The sequence below is a fragment of the Myotis myotis genome, unplaced genomic scaffold, assembly GCF_014108235.1.
Source record: "Myotis myotis isolate mMyoMyo1 unplaced genomic scaffold, mMyoMyo1.p scaffold_m19_p_18, whole genome shotgun sequence".
In the NCBI taxonomy this organism is placed as follows: Eukaryota; Metazoa; Chordata; class Mammalia; order Chiroptera; family Vespertilionidae; genus Myotis; species Myotis myotis.
The window spans coordinates 6,823,744-6,843,731 of record NW_023416322.1 but is presented as its reverse complement, the minus strand read 5'-3'; the positions used below and the strand labels follow the sequence as shown (position 1 = coordinate 6,843,731).

The 19,988-nt window shown below is 48.2% G+C and overlaps 1 protein-coding gene across 1 annotated transcript in view; it reads right to left on the bottom strand.

The window, feature by feature from the left end:
* Positions 1-9,247: 9,247 nt before the first annotated feature.
* Positions 9,248-19,988, bottom strand: part of VANGL2 (VANGL planar cell polarity protein 2) — a 29,497-nt gene continuing 18,756 nt past the window's right edge. Inside the window, exons 4-8 of the mRNA XM_036344348.1 lie at positions 18,743-19,350; positions 17,689-17,825; positions 17,048-17,183; positions 13,436-13,667; positions 9,248-12,581 (exon numbers count right to left, since the gene is read on the bottom strand). Coding sequence (XP_036200241.1) covers positions 12,321-12,581; positions 13,436-13,667; positions 17,048-17,183; positions 17,689-17,825; positions 18,743-19,350 — 1,374 coding nt within the window. The 3' untranslated portion in view covers positions 9,248-12,320. The remainder of the gene's footprint in view (positions 12,582-13,435; positions 13,668-17,047; positions 17,184-17,688; positions 17,826-18,742; positions 19,351-19,988) is intronic.

The following is a 19,988-nucleotide window of genomic DNA, read 5'->3' as shown; positions in this document are numbered from 1 at the left end:
TTGTTATTTTTTATTTATGTTTTTGTATAGCCATCCTAACAGGTGTGAGAGGGTATCTCCTTGTGGGTTTGATTTGCATTACCCTAATGAGTAGTGATGTTGAGCACCTTTTCATATACTTGTTGGCCATTTACATGTCTTCTTTGAATGAATTCTATTCAGATCCTTTGCCCATTTTAAATTTGGGTTATTTGGTGTTTACTATTGAGTTTTGGGAATTTCTCATATATTTTGGTGTGTTTTTTTTAAACAGAAAGAGAGGAAGAGAGAATGAGAGAGAGAAAAAAAAAACACTAATGTAAGAGAGAGATATCATCTGTTGCCTCCTGTTCACACCCCGAATGGGGATTGAATCCACAACCTGGACAAGTGACCTGACTGGGAATAGAACTGGTGACCTTTCAGTGCATGGGACGATGCTCAACCAACTGAGCCACACCAGCCAGGGCTATATTTTGAATTTTAATCCTTTATCCGGTGTATGGTTTGCAAATGTTTTCTCCCATTCCATAGGTTGCCTTTTCATTTTATTGTTTTCTTTGCTATGCAGAAGCTTTTTAATTTGATATAATTCCATTTCTCTTTTTCTGCTTTTGTTGCCTTTGCTTTTGGTATCAAATTCAATAGATCATTGCCAAGACCAATGTCAAGAGGCTTTTCTCCTATGTTTTCTTCTAGAAGTTTTTCAGTTTCAACTTTTATGTTTAAGTCTTTAATCCCTTTTGAGTTGATATTTATGATAGTATACTAGTAAAACAAGAGGCAAACTTCATTCTTTTAAATGTGGATATACAGTTTTCCCAGTACCATATATTGAAGAGACAATCTTTCCTGACAATGTGCTTGGCACCTTGTCAAAGATAATTTTACCATATATATCAAGGGGTTACTGTATTTCTGGGCTCTCTAATCTGTTTCAGTCGATGTCTAAGTCTGTCTTATATCAGGACCACACCATTTTAATTACTGTAGCTTTGTAGTACATTTTGAAATCAGGACATGTGAGCCCTCCAACTTTTTGAAGATTGTTTTGCCCATTAGGGTTCCTTAAGATTTCCCATGAATTTTCGAATGAGTTTTCTTCTTCTATTTAAAAAAACCATTGTTATGATGGATAGGAATTGCATTGAATCTATAGTTCTCATTGGGTAGTGTGAACATTTTTAGAATAGTAATTCTTCCAATCCATAAACATGAGATGACTTTTCACTAATTAGGTCTTCTATAATTCCTTTCACAATGTTTTGTAGTTCTCAGTGTACAAGTCTTTTACCTCCATGGTTAAATTTATTACTAGACATTTTATTCTTTTTCTTACCTTTCTTTTCATTTAGTTTTATTGCTGAAAGTAATACTGATGTTCCCTTCCCCCCACCCCCATTGATTCCCTCCACTCTGCTCCTGCACACCACCCCCTCCCTGGCCTTCACCACACTATTGTCTGTCCATGGGTTATGCATATATGCATATAAGTTCTTTTTTTTTTTAATATATTTTATTGATTTTTTACAGAGTGGAAGGGACAGAGAAAGAGAGCTAGAAACATCGATGAGAGAGGAACATCGATCAGCTGCCTCCTGCACATCTCCCACCGGGGATGTGCCCGCAACCCAGGCACATGCCCCCAACCGGAATCGAACCCGGGACCCTTCAGTCCGTAAGCCGACGCTCTATACACTGAGCCAAACCGGTTTCGGCTATGCATATAAGTTCTTTAGTTAATTACCAGAAGCCGGTCCATCCTTGCTGCTTGACACAGTCGCTGCAGGAAAGAAACATCTGCACAGCATATGTTTCAAGGGACCTGGCGTATATAGCATACTGTTCTTAATATGTTCGCTCTCCTTAGCACTATGTGTTTTAACCAAGGTCACCTCTCCGAGAAAGGTTGTTTCCCTAGGTAGGGGTTTTTCCCTGAAGTTAGGGAGGGGATAAAACCCCTTAACTAAGTGCCAGGCAGGTAATCACTTTAACTACAAACAATCACGTTTAAGCTACATAATCTTTACTCCCTGGAATGGAGATAAGAAACGCCCTAACCTTTGCAATAGAAATTGACAGGATTAAAATCAACTCGTATAAATACAGCTGTAACAAGACAATAAACACCAGAACCTGGCTGGAGAACCTAGCAAGAGAACATGGCTAGAGAACCTGGACAGAACCGGCTGGAGATCCTGGCTAAGAGGAACCTCACCATGATGATCATCTGAATGCTGCCTTTGTGTCATTCCTTCTTTGCTGACTCCATCCACACCTTGGGGAACCCCTGGACCTGCTGGGGCTGGACCACAACAGTTAATCTCTCCCCACACACACACCTTCCCTCTAAAATTCATCAGCCTGTTGCATGCTTCAATGTCTCTGGATCTATTTTGTTCATTAGATTCTACATATAAGTGAGATCATATGATATCTGTCTTTCTCTGACTAGCTTCTTTCACTTAGCACAATACTCTCTGGGTGCCCATGCTGTCTCAAAGGGTAAGAGATCCTTCTTTTTTACAGCTGCATAGCATTCATGGTGTAAGTGTATGAGTTTTTTTATCAACCCATGATGGGCATTTGGGTTGTTTCCAGATCATAGCTATTTTAAATAACACTGCTATGCCCTAGCTGGTTTGGCTCAGTGAATAGAGCATAGGCCTGTGGACTGAAGGGTCCGGGGTTCGATTCCAGTCAAGAGCACATCTCTGGGTTGCAGGCTCAATCCCCAGTGTGGGGCATGCAGGGGTCAGCCAATGATTCTCTCTCATTGATATTTCTAGCTCTCTCTCCCTCTCCCCTTCTCTGAAAATAAAAACATAAAAAATCCCACATAATAAAAGGCTAATATGCAAATCAACTTAACCGTGAAATGACCGGTTGCTATGATGCACACTGACCACCAGGGGCAGACATTCAATGCAGGAGCTGCCCCCTGGTGGTCAGTGCACTCCCACAGGGGGAGCACTGCTAAGCCACAAGCTGGGCTCATGGCTGGCAAGCACAGCGGCAGTGGAGGGAGCCTCTCCCGCCTCCATGGCAGCACTAAGAATGTCCAACTGCCAACCTAGGCCCGCTCCCCAGTTTTAGTTTCCCTAAGACTAGAAATAAGATAGGCATGTCCTCTTTTACCACGCTTATTCAACATAGTACTGGAAGTCTTAGCCACAGCGGTCAGACAAGAAGAAAACTGGAAGGAATTCAAATTGGAAAGGAGGAAGTAAAACTGTCATTATTCACAGATGACATAGAAGATCCTAAAGGCTCCATTAAAAAGCCTCTAGATTTAATAAATGAATTTAGCAAAGTAGCAGGATACAAAATTAACATCCAGAAACCAATGGCATTTTTGTATACCAATAATGAACTCTTAGAAAGAAAAACAAAAAAAATAAAACAATCCCATGTATGATTGCAACAACAAAAAATAAGATACCTTGTCATAAACTTAACCAAGGAGGTGAAAGACCTGTATGCAGAAAACTCCAGGACATAGTAGTTTTAAATGTGCATACTATCCAAAGCAATCTATAGATTCAATGCAATCTCTATTAAAATACCAGTGGTATATTTCACAGATCTAGAACAAATACTCCACAAATTTATATGGAACCAAAAAAGACCCCAAATAGCCACAGCAATTTTGAGAAAGAACAAAGTGGGAGAGATCACAATATTGAATATCAAATTACACTACAAAGCCATTGTAATCAAAATAGCCTGGTACTGGCACAAGAACAGACATATTTTATTCTTTTTAATGCTATTGCAAATGAAATTGTGTGTTTTTTAAATTTCCTTTTCAGATAGTTTGCTGTTCATGTATAGAAATGCAATGATTTCTGTATGTTGATATTGCATCCTGAAACTTTATTGATTTTGTTTGTTCTAACAGTGTTTGTTGAAGTCTTTCAGGGTTTCAAAATATAAGATTATGTCATGTGCAGACAGAGATCATTTTATTTCTTTCTTTCTGTTTTGGATGCCTTTTATCATTATTTATTTATTTATTTATTTATTTATTTATTGCTGAATTACTCTGGCTAAGACTTTCATTACTATGCTGAATAGAAGTAGCAAAAGCAGTCTTTTTTGTCTTTTCCCTGACTGTAGAGGAAAAGATTTGTTTTTCATCACTGACTATGGCGTTCACTGTAAGTTTTTCATATATTGTGTAGAGATAAGTTCCTCTATGCCTAATTTGTTGAGAGCTTTTATCATGAAAGGGTGTTAATTTTTTTTTTTTGCAGTTGATGTTTATCTTTTTTTTTAATTTTTTTTCTTTATTAAGGTATTACATATGTGTCCTTATCCCCCCACTGTCCCTCCACCCTCCTACTCATGCCCTCACCCCCCTGGTGTCTGTGTCCATTGGTTAGGCTTATATGCATGCATACAAGTCCTTTGGTTGATCTCTCCCCCTTACCCCTACCCTCCCCTACCTTCCCTCAAGGGTGTTAAATTTTGTCAAATGCTTTTTCTGCATCTGTTAAGATGATCATGGCGTTCAGGTCAAGATGGTAAACTAGGTACTCTCTTCTTCCGACAACCACATCAAAGTTACAACTAAACTACAGAATAACCATCATTCAGAACCAGCTGAAATCTGGCTAAATGAAACTCTGACAACTAGGGAATTAAAGAAGAAGCCACATTAAGACTGGTAGGAAGGCCCTGACTGGTTTGGCTCAGCGGATAGAGCGTCGGCCTGTGGACTCAAGGGTCCCAGGTTCGATTCCGGTCAAGGGCATGTACCTTGGTTGCGGGCACATCCCCAGTGGGGAGTGTGCAGGAGGCAGCTGATCAATGTTCCTCTCTCATCAATGTTTCTAACTCTCTATCCCTCTCCCTTCCTCTCTGTAAAAAAAAAAAAAAAATCAATAAAATATTTTAAAAAAAAAAAAAAGACTGTTAGGAAGGGCAGAGTCATGAATAGACTGGTCCCACACCCACACATGGGGAATAAAAGTCAGAAGGAATATCTCAGCTGTGGAGGTCCTCCCTGAGGAGCAAAGGGCCCCAGACCCACATACAGCCCCCCAGCCCAGGGTTCTAGTGCCAGGAACAGAAGCCTCCATAACTTCAGGCTGTAAAAATCAGCCAGAATTGAGGCTGAATGAGATGGAGACTACTTACCTAATCCCTCCAGAATTTGGCAATTCTTAATCAGTGAGTCATGACGATATGTTTCTTTGCCTGAATTCAATAAGACCAGTTTCCAATTGTGATTTTATTAACCAAGGCTTTGGCTGGAATGTCATGTCTGAGAGAGACATGGATTCTGGATGTCACCAAAAAGCATTAAGGATGAAGACTGACTTTGTTGTTGTTAATCCTCACCCAAGGATATTTTTCCATTGATATTTTAGAGAGAGTGGAAGAGAGAGGGGAAGACAGAGAGAAACATCAATGTGAGAGAAACACATTGATTGGCTGCCTCCTGCATGAGCCCCGACCAGGGCCAAGACCAGGGAGGAGCCTGCAACCAAGGTACATGCCGTTGACAACCCAGGACCCTTTGATCCACAGGCTGATGCTCTATCCAGTGAGCCAAACTGGCTAGGGCTGAAGACTGACTTTAAAGCTAATAAAAAGCCCTTGGAGAAATGGCCTGGTACCTTATCTATTCACTAGAGGCCCAGTGCATGAAATTCGTGAAGGGGTAGGACCCCTAGCGGCTGCCGGCTGCCGGCTGCCGGCTGGGACCTTCCTTCATTCCATGCCACCCCCTGGTGGTTATCGCACATCATAGCGAGTGATTGAACTCCTAGTCAAACTCCCAGGGGGACACTTTGCATATTAGGCTTTTACATAGAGATATGGTTCATGGCAGTCTTTCCAGGTAAGGAATGAAGGTTGTGTTCCTGAGAGATGGCAAGGAAGGAACCTCAAGATATTTTGAGAACCTCAAGAACTTGAGGAATTCACCCAAGTCTATAGGTATTGCAGGAAAACCTGATGGCAACCAGGTGGCTTAGCTTATTTGCCCTGAGGGGCTAATTAAAACTTAATCATGAGATTCCAGCAAAGCAGATTTAAAAGAGCAATTGTTTATACAAATAATCAGGCCAAATTGGAACTGGACTTAATACAGTAAATAGGTTGGTTTTAATTTGGCTCTTTAATAAAAATGAAGTTAATTTAGGGGGAAAATTGTGTCTCAATAGCCTTTAATACACAGTTACAAATATTAGACTCTAGTTCAATTACAAGCTTTCTTTTTCACCTATAAACTAATCTGAATCCTGAATTTTTCTAATTTTCTTAAATATTTGACTACAACTCTTGAAACTAACGTTTCCTTTTTCTCCCATCCTTTGACTTGAAATTAAAATGTTTTTCCTTTTATCATACCATTTGTCATAATTCTTGTCATTCTAACTTTTGCTCCAATAATCCTGAAATTTGTAACAAGCCCTACTCAGGAAATATTACCGCTAGACACCATCACAACCTCCTTCTATGCCCAGGCCTCTCATCCCTCTGATAGAAATCAAGGATCTCTTGGCTCTGAAGGAAAATATCATCCCTCTTCAGCAGGAAGCAGCTACAGAAGAGAACCTGTGCCCTTTTCTCTGACAGAATTCAGAGCCAAGATCCTTGAGGGGGGAATGTGGTAGACAGTTAGACATGAGCAGAGCAAGGATGATGGGCCAGGTACAGAAGGTCACCAGAGTGGGCAGACCTGGGTGCCTAGCAATGGACAATTTAGGGTAGGTCCTTCCTCCCCTAGCATATCACTAGTCATAACGTTATCGCTGGAGATAACATCAAGGCCTCAGTTGTATTTCAGCCCCAGGCCCAGAGAAGCAGCAAAACCAGACAAGCAACACCGCAGCTGACCTCAGAACCATCTGTATTGACTAATGACCCTCCTCTGCCCTGGCACAGACCAAGCAATCAGTGGAGACCTAGACCCTGAAAGGACACGCCTGGAAAACTGAATATTCTATTGAGATCTTTTCCTGGGACTTCCCCTAAAATCTCCACTCTTAAACCCCTAGAATGGAAGACCCAGCTTGCTCACTCTCCCAGGAGCACACCTGCCTGCGATTTTCCCTTCCCCCTTCCCCATTCCCCGTGACATATTACCATTAGCTTCCTCATTCCAAGCTCCATGGGCCCTTCCTTTGCCTCTGTAACTTATTTCCTAAGCCCATTTCTTCTATGAATTACTTCTTTACCTCTGTGATTTTATAAACTAGAGGACCAGTGCATGAAATTCATGCAGTTGGGGGAGGGGTCTCCTCAGCCCAGCCTGTGCCCTCTCACAGTCTGGGAGCCCTGCGATCTATCACCCTGTAGAGGGAGGCCCCACCAACCCGCCGCAGCACTGCCACTGGGTAGCCGAGACCTCCCTCTTTGGGGCAATCAATTGCGCCCCACAGAGGGAGGCCCCGCCCACCTGCCACAGCCCACTGGTCAGTCGGTGGCCTGGACCTCCCTCTTTGGTTCGATCATGGGGTGATGGTGGGGCCCCTGACCAATTGCATCCCACCCACCTTGGCTGGCCTGGTGCCAGTGGGTGTCAAAGCGTGGTTGTCCAGATGGTCGTTCCACTGTTCGGTCGTTCCGCTGTTCAGCCGTTCAGCCGTTCAGTCGATTTGCATATTATGCTTTTATTGTCATAGATGTCCTCTTATAGTTTGAATCTTGGCTCTGAATTTTTTCCCAGCCGGAACCCAAGTGCCAAAGGTTGTTGAAGTACCCAGATCTGGTCTGACTCCACCTGGTGCCGTTCCTGCTGCCACCAACAGTGTCAGGCTGGAACATCCTAGGCACTGAATAAAGACTCGCTAAACTAAAAGCAGTTATTTTATTTGCCCGTTAAGAGAAAGAATAATTTGAGAGGTATGCTAGGAATCTGGTCACAATAACTCAAAAGCTGGATTTGAGGTAAACTGAAAGTAAGCGAAACTATACGCCTCGTTACAAAAAGAAAAGTCCTAAGAATGGGGGTTGTAGTTTCAAGGGAAGTTTTTTATTTGTTTTCATATGAGAAAGACTTGAGTACAATGTTAAAGGAAGAAGTATATGATCCTTTTTGCATGTATGTCCCTATTGTATTGTTTTTTTAATTCATTATTCATTCAACAATTTTCTTATTGAGCACCAACTATATGTGAGGAACTGACTGGTACAAATGCTAGGAAGACTTACATTTATTTATTTGTAAATAAAACAAATAAATCCCCTCCCTTCAAGGAAACTGTGTTACCCTCTCTTGATTCTAAAACTCCTTAAATTTCTTGAAGGAAGGCTCCCTGAGCTCCCTGCCGTCCAGCCAGGGCTCCTCTGTGCTCTGCCTGTGACCAGGCCACACCACCTCAACTGAGCTCACTGGGCCTGTCGCATGCTGCTATAGGCTGGATCTTCCTCCAGGACAAGGACCTAGTCTCTTGTCCCTGCGTCCTCAAAGCTTGGCAAAGCATGAGGTGGGGAGAGGAAGACTGACTCTAGGAAGCAGGTAACTCCACACAGGAAAGCTCACGTTTGCTTATTTGTTTTAACCTTAAGGAGCTGCTTATGTGCTAAGTATCTTGTTCAAAGTCACGGAGAAGCTTGGGTCTCGGTGGAGCTGAAAGGTCCTGACCTCTTGCCGATTCTGATACTTGATTACAAGCGCAACACCCACTGGATATTTTCATTTTAAATAAATGACTACTGCTAGACTTTCTTTTGTGCAGTGCCTGAAAGACTGAAGAGATAATGGGAGAAATAAGATATTTAGAAATAAGAAATATACTTCAGGGATTTTTCATAATGAAATGTGATGACCTGTCACTATTGACTAAAATAAATGATTCCCTGAAATTCTTATGGCTCTTTCCTTCCTCCTTAGGCCAACAACCATCCACCCATCCCCATTTGTCTCTTCTCAGAATAGGCAATTTCCTGTGCCTTCATCTGAGGAACAATGGAGTGATAATGAACTCACACTGCCCCCTCCTGGCCTAGCCATTCCCTAACAAGGAGCACATCTATCCACTCTTGCCTGACCCTCTTTGCTCTCTATAAAAAAAGAAAGACAACAAAATGCCCCCACAAAAGTCAAATGTCTTTATTTTATATTTTTAAAAAAAGTTTGTACAGTTTTAGTTCCTATGTTAAGAAAAAAAATCCCTAAAACTGCCATAATGTTTAGATTCACTGCAAACTGTAAAAACAAGCATTTTATATATTAAAAAAAATTTACATTTTACAATTTTCTACATGCATGCACAAGGTCTCAGTTCTGTAACCCTCCCACCCTCCCCCCCCCCAAAAAAAAAAGGAAAAAAGAAAAAAATCTAGATCCAACAGTAGAAAATTCTACATTTACAATCTCACTTGGAAGGGACTCAAAAAGCCCCCTTCCTTCGCGCACAGAACAAGTCACAACAATCACACACCAGGACCAAGTCCATCAGCAGATGCTGCCGTGGGGAGAGTCGAGGAATGACAAGACAGAGTGACAGACACCACGGAGGGTCAGGGAACTCATCAGAGGGTCAGGGAACTCATCGGGGCCCAACAGAGAAGAAGCAGACTCTGGGAAATTCGTGTTTGAGATGAGAAGGTCAGGGACCCACTGTCTCTGATGCTTGATGACAAGCACAATGCAGAGTTTGTGAAAGGAATTTAGGGGGGAGGGAGGGGGAGCGGGAAATGAAGGACTGAAATGGGGGGGATGGGAAGAAACATGAGAGATTAAAGGGAAATAAACAGATCACGAAGAGCAGTTTAGAGAAAGGGACCAATGGGGACAGCCACAGAGTGGCGAGGTAGGTGAAGGACTGAGGCACAGTGTCCTGATATGGAGGGACGGAGGAGGGTATGTGTTCCAGAGTGATGAGAAGGAGTGCCTAGTAGGTGTGAAGGGGCTGCACCAGGATGCCATGAAGTCATAGAAAGAAAGAGCAGCTGGAAAGACCCAGCCACTGCATCCCCTGGGGGTGGGGGCAGAGGCGGGCACACCCCCACAGGGAAGAATGAGCGATGGGGCAGGAGACGTGAAGGACACTGCTCAGAGGGACTTAGCTGCACGCCCCCCAGCAATTCACAGCATGAAGACAACCTCCCACCGAGGAGAAGAAAGGACACACAGCCACACACTTGACAATTCATCCTGACATTTTTAAAAAATAATAATAACAATCAAAGAAGATAAAGATACCACAGTTGTGACGCAAAGGACCAAAACACTATCATTCTCAGTCACGGCCCTTAGTGCTCATACGGAGAGCTGGGGGGAATTTTCTTTTTGCTTTAGGAGGAAGGAATGAAGAAATCACAGTGATTCAACACATGGCAGGTTCTTAAAATAAACACTCCCTGCCCCTAACCCAGGGCAGCAACTAAGACCCCCAATAGGTTCCCTCTCCACCTCAATCCTCAAACCACATGTCCCACTCCTGCCCACAGCGGCAATGACCGCAATCACCATCCGGGCCCCATTTTCCAGGATAGCGAGGTATTTAGAAATGTGACCCAGAGGGGCCCCTCCAAAACCAGGTCTTGGAAGGAAAGACACCTTCCCCATACCCCCAGGAGAGGATGTCCTTCGCTCAGGTCTATCCACAAACCCACAGCCCAGCTGGAGGCGGACTTCCGGGCCTGCCTAAGGTGAGCCCTGGCTGAAGAGCCCTTGCTTAGTAAGTGGTGGGTGGGGGAGGTGAGGGAGGGGGGCAGATGTGCTTTTCCAGAAAGGACAGCAGGAGAAACGCCAATCGCTAGGCTCCACCAAGCCCAGGACTGCCAGAGGAAGCCTCCCTGCTGAGGCATCCCTGGGGATCTGACCCCAAGCTGCTCTCTGCAAGGCAACAGCCAGTGAGTTTTCCGGGGAAAGACGGGCCTGTAGGGGACACTGTGATTTATTTAGGGGACAGACCCAGAGGCACACTCCAGCCCAGCCACCTTAAAGGTCTGCCACATGGGTCCTGGCGGGAGGTATCTGGATGCGTCCCAGTTCCATCCTCCCCCCACTACACCCCCTGGCTAAAACTACATGGGTTAAAGGCTCAGATTTACACTGAATCTATGTGTTAGAGGGCCAGCACATTTTGCTCAAAATGAGATGGAAATTCTCAAGAATTCAGATTGGGTGCAAAGACTATGAGAGCTAAATGGGGTAAGGGGCTACATACCCACAAAAGGCAGCAATCCTGGTCCTTCACCCCAATACAGAGGGAGACCAGAGCCCAGAGAACCAGGCAGAGGGAGAAGAGGAGGGGACCCTGGCCAGCCAAGGAAAAGAGACCCCTGAGACAAAGAGGTGGACTTAAGGCAGGGGACAAGGAGGAGCTACGGGCTCCCCCCAAGAAAGAGATGAGACAACAGGTCTCTGGAGCTGAAGGGAGGGACATAGAAACTGGAGGTGGCTGGTGGAAGAAAGAAAAACGTTTGCCTAGGACCACCGGGTGGGGTTGGGGCCCACAGGCGATGAATTCTGTGCAGGAGTCTACATGTCACCCTTTGCTGGGAAGGGGAACCTGGCCCACTGAGATGTTCACAGTGGAGTGGGGGGCAGGGATCTCTCCTGCCCTTCCCTCAGGGGCTACCCAGGAAAGAGCCATAAAAAGCGGGGACCCAGGAAAGGAGGTCACAGATGGCTTCTGACTCGGTTTTCCCATGGTCACGTGTGACCATACACGTCAGAAACAGACGGTGGAGATTTCAGGGTGAAGAAGGCATCTTCCCTTGCTCTGCATATGTATGGCTGGATGCGGGAGGCTCTAACAGCTGGAAGGAAATCACTCTGGCAGGGGACCCCTAACTTGGGGGCGGCGTGGGAGGACACAGGCATGCCCTTGCCCCAGGAACTCAGGACCTGTTGCAGGTGAGGGAGCAGCAGGAGGGGCGAATCACCTGCCACCTGGAGGTCTCAGGAAACTGCTGCCCTGGAGGAGTTTGGCACCGTGGTTCTCTGCAGTCATGTCTGTGTCCCCCAGAGGCAGCTTGTCAGGAGCCACTGGAAAGAACAGCCACGAGAACCTGGGTTCGAGAGTGGGGGCTCAGGAGAGCCCTGTGCACTTTCAGAAAAGACAGTCATCCGGGGAGAGGAGAGGGAGGGAGAGAGGCACTGATTCCTGCAGGGCCTGGACAGATACAAGAGTGAGGGGGGCAGAGAAGAGGGAACTTCCCAGGTACTGATGACAGCAGGATGGTCTCTCCAGGTTCACCTGGGGTGAATGAGGAAGAGGGGAGGAGACAGGGTAGGGGCAAGTTAATTCAAGTAAAAAAAAAACAAAAAAAAACATGAGGGCGAGGGCCGCAGGAAAGGGGCTGGACCTGAGTGCCCAGCCCTTCCCAGCGCCCCAGGAGCCCCATCTCCCACTCCCACTGCTGTTACACAGTCACACCGAGGTCTCAGACTGCAGCCTCATGACAAACTTGTGCGACTTGGGGTCCACAAATTCCTCAGAGAGTTTGAAGAATGGAACCTTCTTGGTGCTGACCACCAGGCTGAAGTCCTGGCGCTTTAAGAGGAAAACAATGCCATCCTTAAGGCCGTTGGTCACCGGCTCCTCGCTCACCAGTGTCCACTGTTTGGCCAGCCAGCGTTCCTTGTGGTACTGGATGGTCGGTCCGGCTGCCAGGTACCGCTCCAGGAAGGCCTGAGGAGGGGAGAAGGAGTGAGTCGGAAGCTCTCCCACCCACCCGCCACCCTGCATACCTTGGGGCTCCGCTTCCAAAGACAGCCAGCAGGCCCCTGCTCACTGGGTATTTCATCTCAGAATGTCATAGCGGGAGGAAGGCTGAAATTGTCTGTGTCAGACCCTTGCTTTATAAACGAGGAAGTGGGAGCCCACAGAGGTGATGTGGCTCAGCAGGGTCAGGACTGGAACTCAGCTCTCCTAACACCATCCTCTGCTCTTCCCCCTTACACCATGGGATGATCCGGGCAAGCCTCCCCGCATTCCTCCTTCCTCTCCACACAGCTGGCATGGTTAGTGACGAGCAGGTCGGCACCAGCAGAAAGCTAGAGGCATCCTGGTTAAAGTGCAACATCTTTAGTCACCCATGCACCAAGGATGGCTCCGGGGAAGCGAGACTAGGAAGTGGACAAAGAGCGGAGGGGTGGGTAATGGCTCAAAATGGTTCAAAGAGAACAAAAAAAACCAAAAACCTGGTGGAAGTGAAGGGGTGAATGTGGGGTTTTAGATCTGGAAATCTCAGAGCTTTTCTAGAGATGAGAAACAGGTCTCAGCCTTTCCCCAAATGGTCCCAAAGCTCTTCCTTCTCCTCACCACTAAGAACTTCACCACATGCAGAGATGGGTGGATGGGGTAGAAATGAGAGAAGAGACTATGAGAAGGTGGGGAGGGGAGGGGAGGGGAGGGGAGGGGAGGGGAGGGGAGGGGAGAAAGATGGAAAGTAAAGAAAGAAGTGAGAGAACAGGGGGAAGGGAGCTGGGGAGACGGGGCCAGCATAGAGGAAGCAGAGGATGCTGGGCAGGCGGAGCAGGCACCTTGGGCGTCATGTCATGGGTGATGCAGAACTCCAGGTGCTGCAGGATGCTCTCCATGGTGTGGTAAGGCTGCTGCTTGGTGGTCCGGAGGTACTTCTGCATGGCTCGGGCCATGGATGCGAAGATGGCCTGGGCCGCCTCCCGGGGGTCCATCACCTCCCTGGGGTTCTTCTGCTCCTCTTCCTGCAGCCGCTTGATGTGAGTGAAGGCCTCCTCCACCGCCACCACAAGCCTGGGGGACAGGAGGGGTCTGGAGCAGGCGCCCACCTCTCATCTTCCCCCCAGCTCCCGCCCTCCAGTAGCCAGAACAAGCTCAGGCCTTTGTGCTCTTGAGGAAGCAATGGGAACCCATTTGCAGCCTAGGGCTGGGCTTTGGGGACTATGTGTATTTGCATAAACATATGCTGTTTCGGGAGGGGGAAGGATTTTCCCCCCTGGGGACAGGAAACAGCTGTAGAGCTCAGTGAGCGCAGCCCAGGGACTCAAAGAGAGCATTCTAATGTCAAACCCAGAGAGCCAACCAAGAACTGTGCTATGGGAAGGACCAGCATTGCAGCAAATGCTAAGAAAAGCCTTCTTAAATAAGATGCTCAAATCACACTTGGCGGGGTGGGGGTGGGGGGGTGGGGGGATGAATAGATTCAACTACATCAAAATGACAGATTTCTATTCACCACAACAGCATGGACAACATTAATGAAAACCTCTTGGGGCAGAGAATGGGGGGAATGCAAAGAATTTGCTACAAATCAAGAAGAAAAAGGCAAAACACTACAGAAAAATAGGCAAAGGAGATGAACAAACAATTCACAAGAGGCCTAAAAGGCTAAAAAAAGTCTATGAATTAATTACTTGCTAGTAATTAGAGATATTTAAAATGTTAATAAGATATTACTTATCCAACAAAATGAAAAAAATTAGGAAGGTGCCTATAATCCAAATATTGGTTAGGATGTTGTGTGGATTCAATGAACTACTCTGCGAAGATAGGATGGCACACGTTGCATATTGTAGGCAACATCCAAGAATCTCAGAAACACAGTGTTAAAGGGGGACAGGAAAAATAAGCCAATTGACATTAAAAGCAGAGAGACACACACCAACACCAATATTCAGAAGCCCTTCAAATAGCTTAGAATGGGATTTGGGCTAAGGAAACCTGTGCGCACGGACAGGTTATCTGTGTACATCGACAGTCCCTCTGTCTATTCTTTTGCTTCTCCTCATTGTCTCAGTAAAGTTCCTTTAGAAATGATCCTTTTGTCTCAGATGAACCAAGGGGAAAGGGTCCCTATAGGCCAAGAATGGTGGTGGCCGTGGAGAAGACCCAAAGACCTTAGGCAAGGCAGAAGGTAAGGGAGCAGGGCACATCTCTGGTTTCCTTCCATGAGAGCGATTTCTACAACAGGAAACACACTGGAATGCTGCAGAAACGGGGTTGATGATCTTTGATCCAGTGCAGAGGCCACCAGGCTTGTGGGAGGACAGGCTAAGCGCTACCTTCCTCCCATGAGACCTGGAGATCCGTGTGGGAGGAGGGGCCTGAGACCTCTGTCCTCCCTGTAGAAATCCCGACAGACCCAGGTAGGACCTGACAGCAGTTGGCAGCAAGAAAGACTCTTCAGACCTGGCTGGTTTTGCTCAGTGGATAGAGCGTCGGCCTGCAGACTGAAAGGTCCCGGGTTTGATTCCGGTCAAGGGCACATGCCTGGATTGCAGGCTCGATCCTCAGTAGGGGATGTGCAGGAGGCAGCCGATCAACGATTCTCTATCATCATTGATGTTTCGATCTCTCCCTCTCTCTTCTCTGAAATCAATAAAAATGTTTAAAAGAAAGAAAGAAAGATTCTTCAGGTGTGACTTAAATTCACATAATAATGTGAATGGGAAAAAAGAAGCAGTGAGGACAGCCTTTTTGAATTTACCAAGATTTGGTAAATGAGGGCAGGAGGCCCTTATTTTCACAGGTAAAAATGTACCATCTGCTGAGCAAGCTTTCAAGATCTGCTGGCAGGAGATCTCATCAGCCTCAGTCCCTGCTGTCGCAGGGGAGGTTCACATCCTTTCACATCCCTGGCCCACTGTGGTCGGTGGAATTCAAAGATGCCTCCATCCACCTCTGCCAGGTTCCCATTCTCAATGATTCAATAATGTCGGCACATTTTGAGGATAAATTAAAGTGCCAAATCAGCTGACTTTAAAATACAGCATTAGGTCCAGCAAGTGTGGTTCAGTGGGTGTGTGTCAACCCATCAACCAAGAGGTCATCGGTTCTATTCCCAGTCAGGGCACATGCCGGTTGTGGGCTTGATCCTCCAATGGGGCATGTAAGAAGCAGCCAATCAATGATGTTTCTCTCTCATCCATCTTTTTATCTCTCTATCTATCCCTCTCCTTCCTCTCTTTCTAAAAAAAAATCAATAGAAAATATTTTTTTAAATAATAATACGAGATTGGACCGGTGATCGGTCAATATGGAAACATAGATAAACACAGTACTCACTGCCACATCAAAATTACCACTAAAATACAGAACAACCATCATTCAGAACCACCTGAAATCTAGCTGAATGGAAATCCTACAACTAGGGAATTAAAGAAGCACATCAAGACTGGTAGAAGGGACAGAGACTCGGGGTAGAATCAAGGAAGCGGCTGGTGCCACACTCACATGTGGTGGTTTAATATCAGGAGGGAGCCCAGCCAGCACGGCTCAGAAGTTGAGCATTGACCCATGAACCAGGAGATCTCAGTTTGATTCCCCGTCAGGTCAAATGCCCAGGTTTCGGGCTCGATCCCCAGTAGGGGGCGTGCAGGAAGCAGCCAATCAATGATTCTCTCTCATCATTGATATTTCTATCTCTCGCTCCCTCTCCTTTCCTCTTTGAAATCAATAAAAATTAAATAAATAAATAAATAAATAAAAATAAACAAGCAGAACAGAAACAGCCTCACAGATACAGAGAACATTCTGAGGGTTGCCAAGTGGGCGATGGTTGGGGGGATGAGTGAAAAAGGTGAAGGGATTTAGAAGTACAAGTTAGTCATCGCCCATGGACACAGACAATAAACAGGTGAAGGCCTGGGAAGGGTGAGAGATGGGTAATACTCTCAATAATAAAATAAATTTAAAAAGAGATTTACCTCTCATCTGAAAATAAATAAATAAATAAATAAATAAATAAATAAATAAATAAAACACGGGATTGTTATGGTGGACCTGATCTTTTCGTGTGAGCCCTTTGAAAGCAGTTTTTCAGGCTAGAGGGCCCCTCAAGGAGAAAGCAAACTGCATGCTGTGAACTGCCTACAAGGCCAGGTGACCAGGTTCAGCCAGCAACCAGTGAGCCTGGAAGACGACCCAGGCTCAAATTTCAGCCTGTGAGACCTGAATGGAGGTCCGATGAACCCCACCTGACACAGGGGCTGTGAGGGAACAGATGTGCGTTGTTTGACAGAGCTGCCTTCATAGTGATTTGCTTTGGCAGCAACAGAACCCGAATATACACCCTCACCCTTATCACTGCTCACCTGTCTATTTCCAATAGTTACAGAACCCGATGGTCCTCCTCTCCTGAGCCCATCCACACCTACTGCCCCCCAGGGACCTACCTGGCCCTCCGCTTGCGCACCCTCCGCTCGTGCTCTGCCTCCTCGTAGTAGTACTCATTGTGGCTGTTGTCCCGCCTCCGGGCTGCCGCAGCAATCACAGCCCGGGACTGGCCCGTGGAATTGTTGGTGCTGTTTTCTGCACAGGAGCAGGACAGAAAGGAGATGGTCACCTGGGAGCATGGCCTTGCTTCTCGCTGCAGGAAGTCTGGAGACAGCAATCTGACACATCTGAGGCAGCTGTGACCACCCCAACACTACTTCCTGTTCCCAACCCTGGTGGCCACTTCTGGGAGAGGCCCACTGGAAAACAGGTGGCACTGGCGGCAGAAGCTCTGCACAAGTTCCTCGCCAGTGCAGGAGGTTCTGGAGCTCAGAGAGCCGAGGGCTTAGGACCAGGGCAGATGAGCAGACGCAGAGGAGCCAGACTGGGGGATACACCATGGCATAAAGGGACAGCAAGTAGGATCAGCAGCTAAGACCAGCCACCTGGAGTCAAGGCAAAGGACAGAACAGAAGCGTCTGGGACAAGGGCCGAGGAAAGGAGAAAGCAAGGGAAGGAGGGGGCGAGAGGAACAGGGCGGAGGTAGCTTGGAGTCCTGCTGGGGAAGAGACCAGGAGGGCTGAGGAGCAGGGCCGCTCACCCTCTCCGAGGGAATACACCTTGAAGCCAGACACTTTCTTGGCCAGGACGGACTTGGGCAGGTTGAGAAGGGCAGGGTTGTAGACGGGAAAGTCATGGTAATACTTCTCCAGGATCCACACTGCCACGCGTTGGATGCTGTGGGGGAGACACAGGAGGGGAAGGGAGAAGGGACAGACAAGGGGCGCAGGGGAGGGGAGACATCAGGGCAGGTTGGTAGGGCAGGAAAGGACACAGGACAGGGACAAGCTGCTTCCAAGAAGCCTGGCTCAGGGCCTGCGGTCTACTTACCCGGTTCCCACGCCTTCCCCAGGGCTGGGCCTCCTAGTCCTTCCCTGCCGTACTGAAGCCCAGGGGAGAAAGGGCAGTGGGCCTGGGTCCCCAGCCAAGGGTCACTCATCCCTTTCAGGATTCCCCCCAAGATTCCCTATAGCAGTGGTCGGCAAACTGCGGCCCCTTGAGTGTGGCTCTTCCACAAAATACCACGTGCGGGCGCGCACGTACAGTGCGATTGAAACTTCGTGGCCACACTCAAGGGGCCAAAGAGCTGCATGTGGCTCACAAGCCGCAGTTTGCCGACCACTGCCCTATAGGATCAGGAAGTGCTACTGATACTCTGCAGGGTCTGGGAGCGTCCTGCCCACAGTATGGGTGGGGCGGGCTGAAGAGCTTCCCTCATTATCTTTTGCTCTGAGGGTCCCTCCTCTGGCCAGTGCAGCTCAGTGACCACTCACCCTGTGATCACAAGAGGCTGCACCTCCAAGAAAGAAATAGTAAAGCGACTCCCAAAAGCCTGTCTGTGCCACAGCTTTCGCCTCTTTGGCCCACCCCTCTCTGAGTTCTCTGCTTGTCCGTTCATCTGTTCGCCCCATCTTGTCCCAGGACCCTGCGCATCAAGCCGCAAACACTGTCAAAACATCCCATGTTCAAAGTACTGAACTGCTTCCCACACGGCCCGCCCAGCCCAGCATCTCCAGCCCCATCGTCGCACTACCCGCCCTGCGGTGCCCCAGCCTCCACCCCAGGCCCAGCTGCCGGCTCCCAGGCGCTCATACCTGAGATGGCCCACGTTGTAGAAGCGGCTGGCCCCGTCAGTGGAGCGCACGACCTTGAGTGTGAACTGAGGCTGCAGTTGGCGCAGCTCCAGCAGGACCACCGCCAGGTAGTGCACAAAGAGCAGGGCGTCCACCAGCGACACGGCGAACTGCACCACGCCCTGGTAGCTGCGCTCCCGGGCATCCAGGATGCGCACCCCGTAGAAGAGCCAGTAGGAGACCACGAGCAGGAAGACGAGCACCATGAGCAGGGCACGCAGCACGAAGACGCGGGGCAGCGAGGCCTTGGGGCGGCGGAAGAACAGCGCCCAGCTGCCCAGCAGCAGGATGAGCAGCTTGAAGGCCACGGAGATGAAGAGGCCCTCGCAGGCGGTCCCGCAGGGCTCCAGCTCCTCCCGCCACAGCAGCGGAGGCAGCAGCAGGAAGGCCAGCGGGGTGAGGAAGGAGAGCAGCGCCAGCGTGGTGCCAGCGGCCACCCCCAGGTGACGGGAGCAGTCCAGTGGGACACTGTCCTCCATGTCCTTGGCGATCCGCGTGAGGTCATCATGGGAGATGCTGTGCTCTGAAGTACCTGTGACTACGGTGGTCGTTTCCCCCCAGTTGTCATCCTACAGCAAAGGGGGCGAGGAGAACAGGAGAGAGGGCGAGGGGAGAAAGACAGAGGGGAGCGTGGGGGAGGAGAGGGAGGAAGAAGAGAGGGTAATCAGCAAGTATGCAGCCATCGAGGACTGAGCGCACTGCGTCCACGCCGGGCCTCTGCAAGAGGACACCTGAGGCCTGGGCCTTGGGGGCCTTCACACTGGGCAGCAGAACTACACATGCACAGGTGACCCTCAGAGCAGAGGGCACAAGGGAGATGCCAAGGGAGCTACTCGACAGTGACTGGGACCTGAGGTCACACTCATCAGACAAAGCAGACAGGAGACCTGCGATGCCAGGCGAAGCAAGAAACGCCTCTCCTCCGGGCACTGAGAGCCACTCGAGGCTCTGACTAAGGGGGTGAGTGAGAAAAGCAGTGTGGTGAAGAAAAGGGGACACTGGGGGAGGAGATGGGGAGGTGGATGATTAGTGCAGGTGTGGGGACCTGGTCAGACTAGGACCGCCCGGGCTCTGTGGTCTGCCCAGCCAGCTCTGCTGGGCCAGCTCCATGCCCACAGCACAGGGCTGCCTCTTCCTGGAGGCAAGGGGGTGGGCAGGCCGGGGCCCCCCAGATGCCTTTCTGAGTGGGGTCCACTCAAGCTGTTTC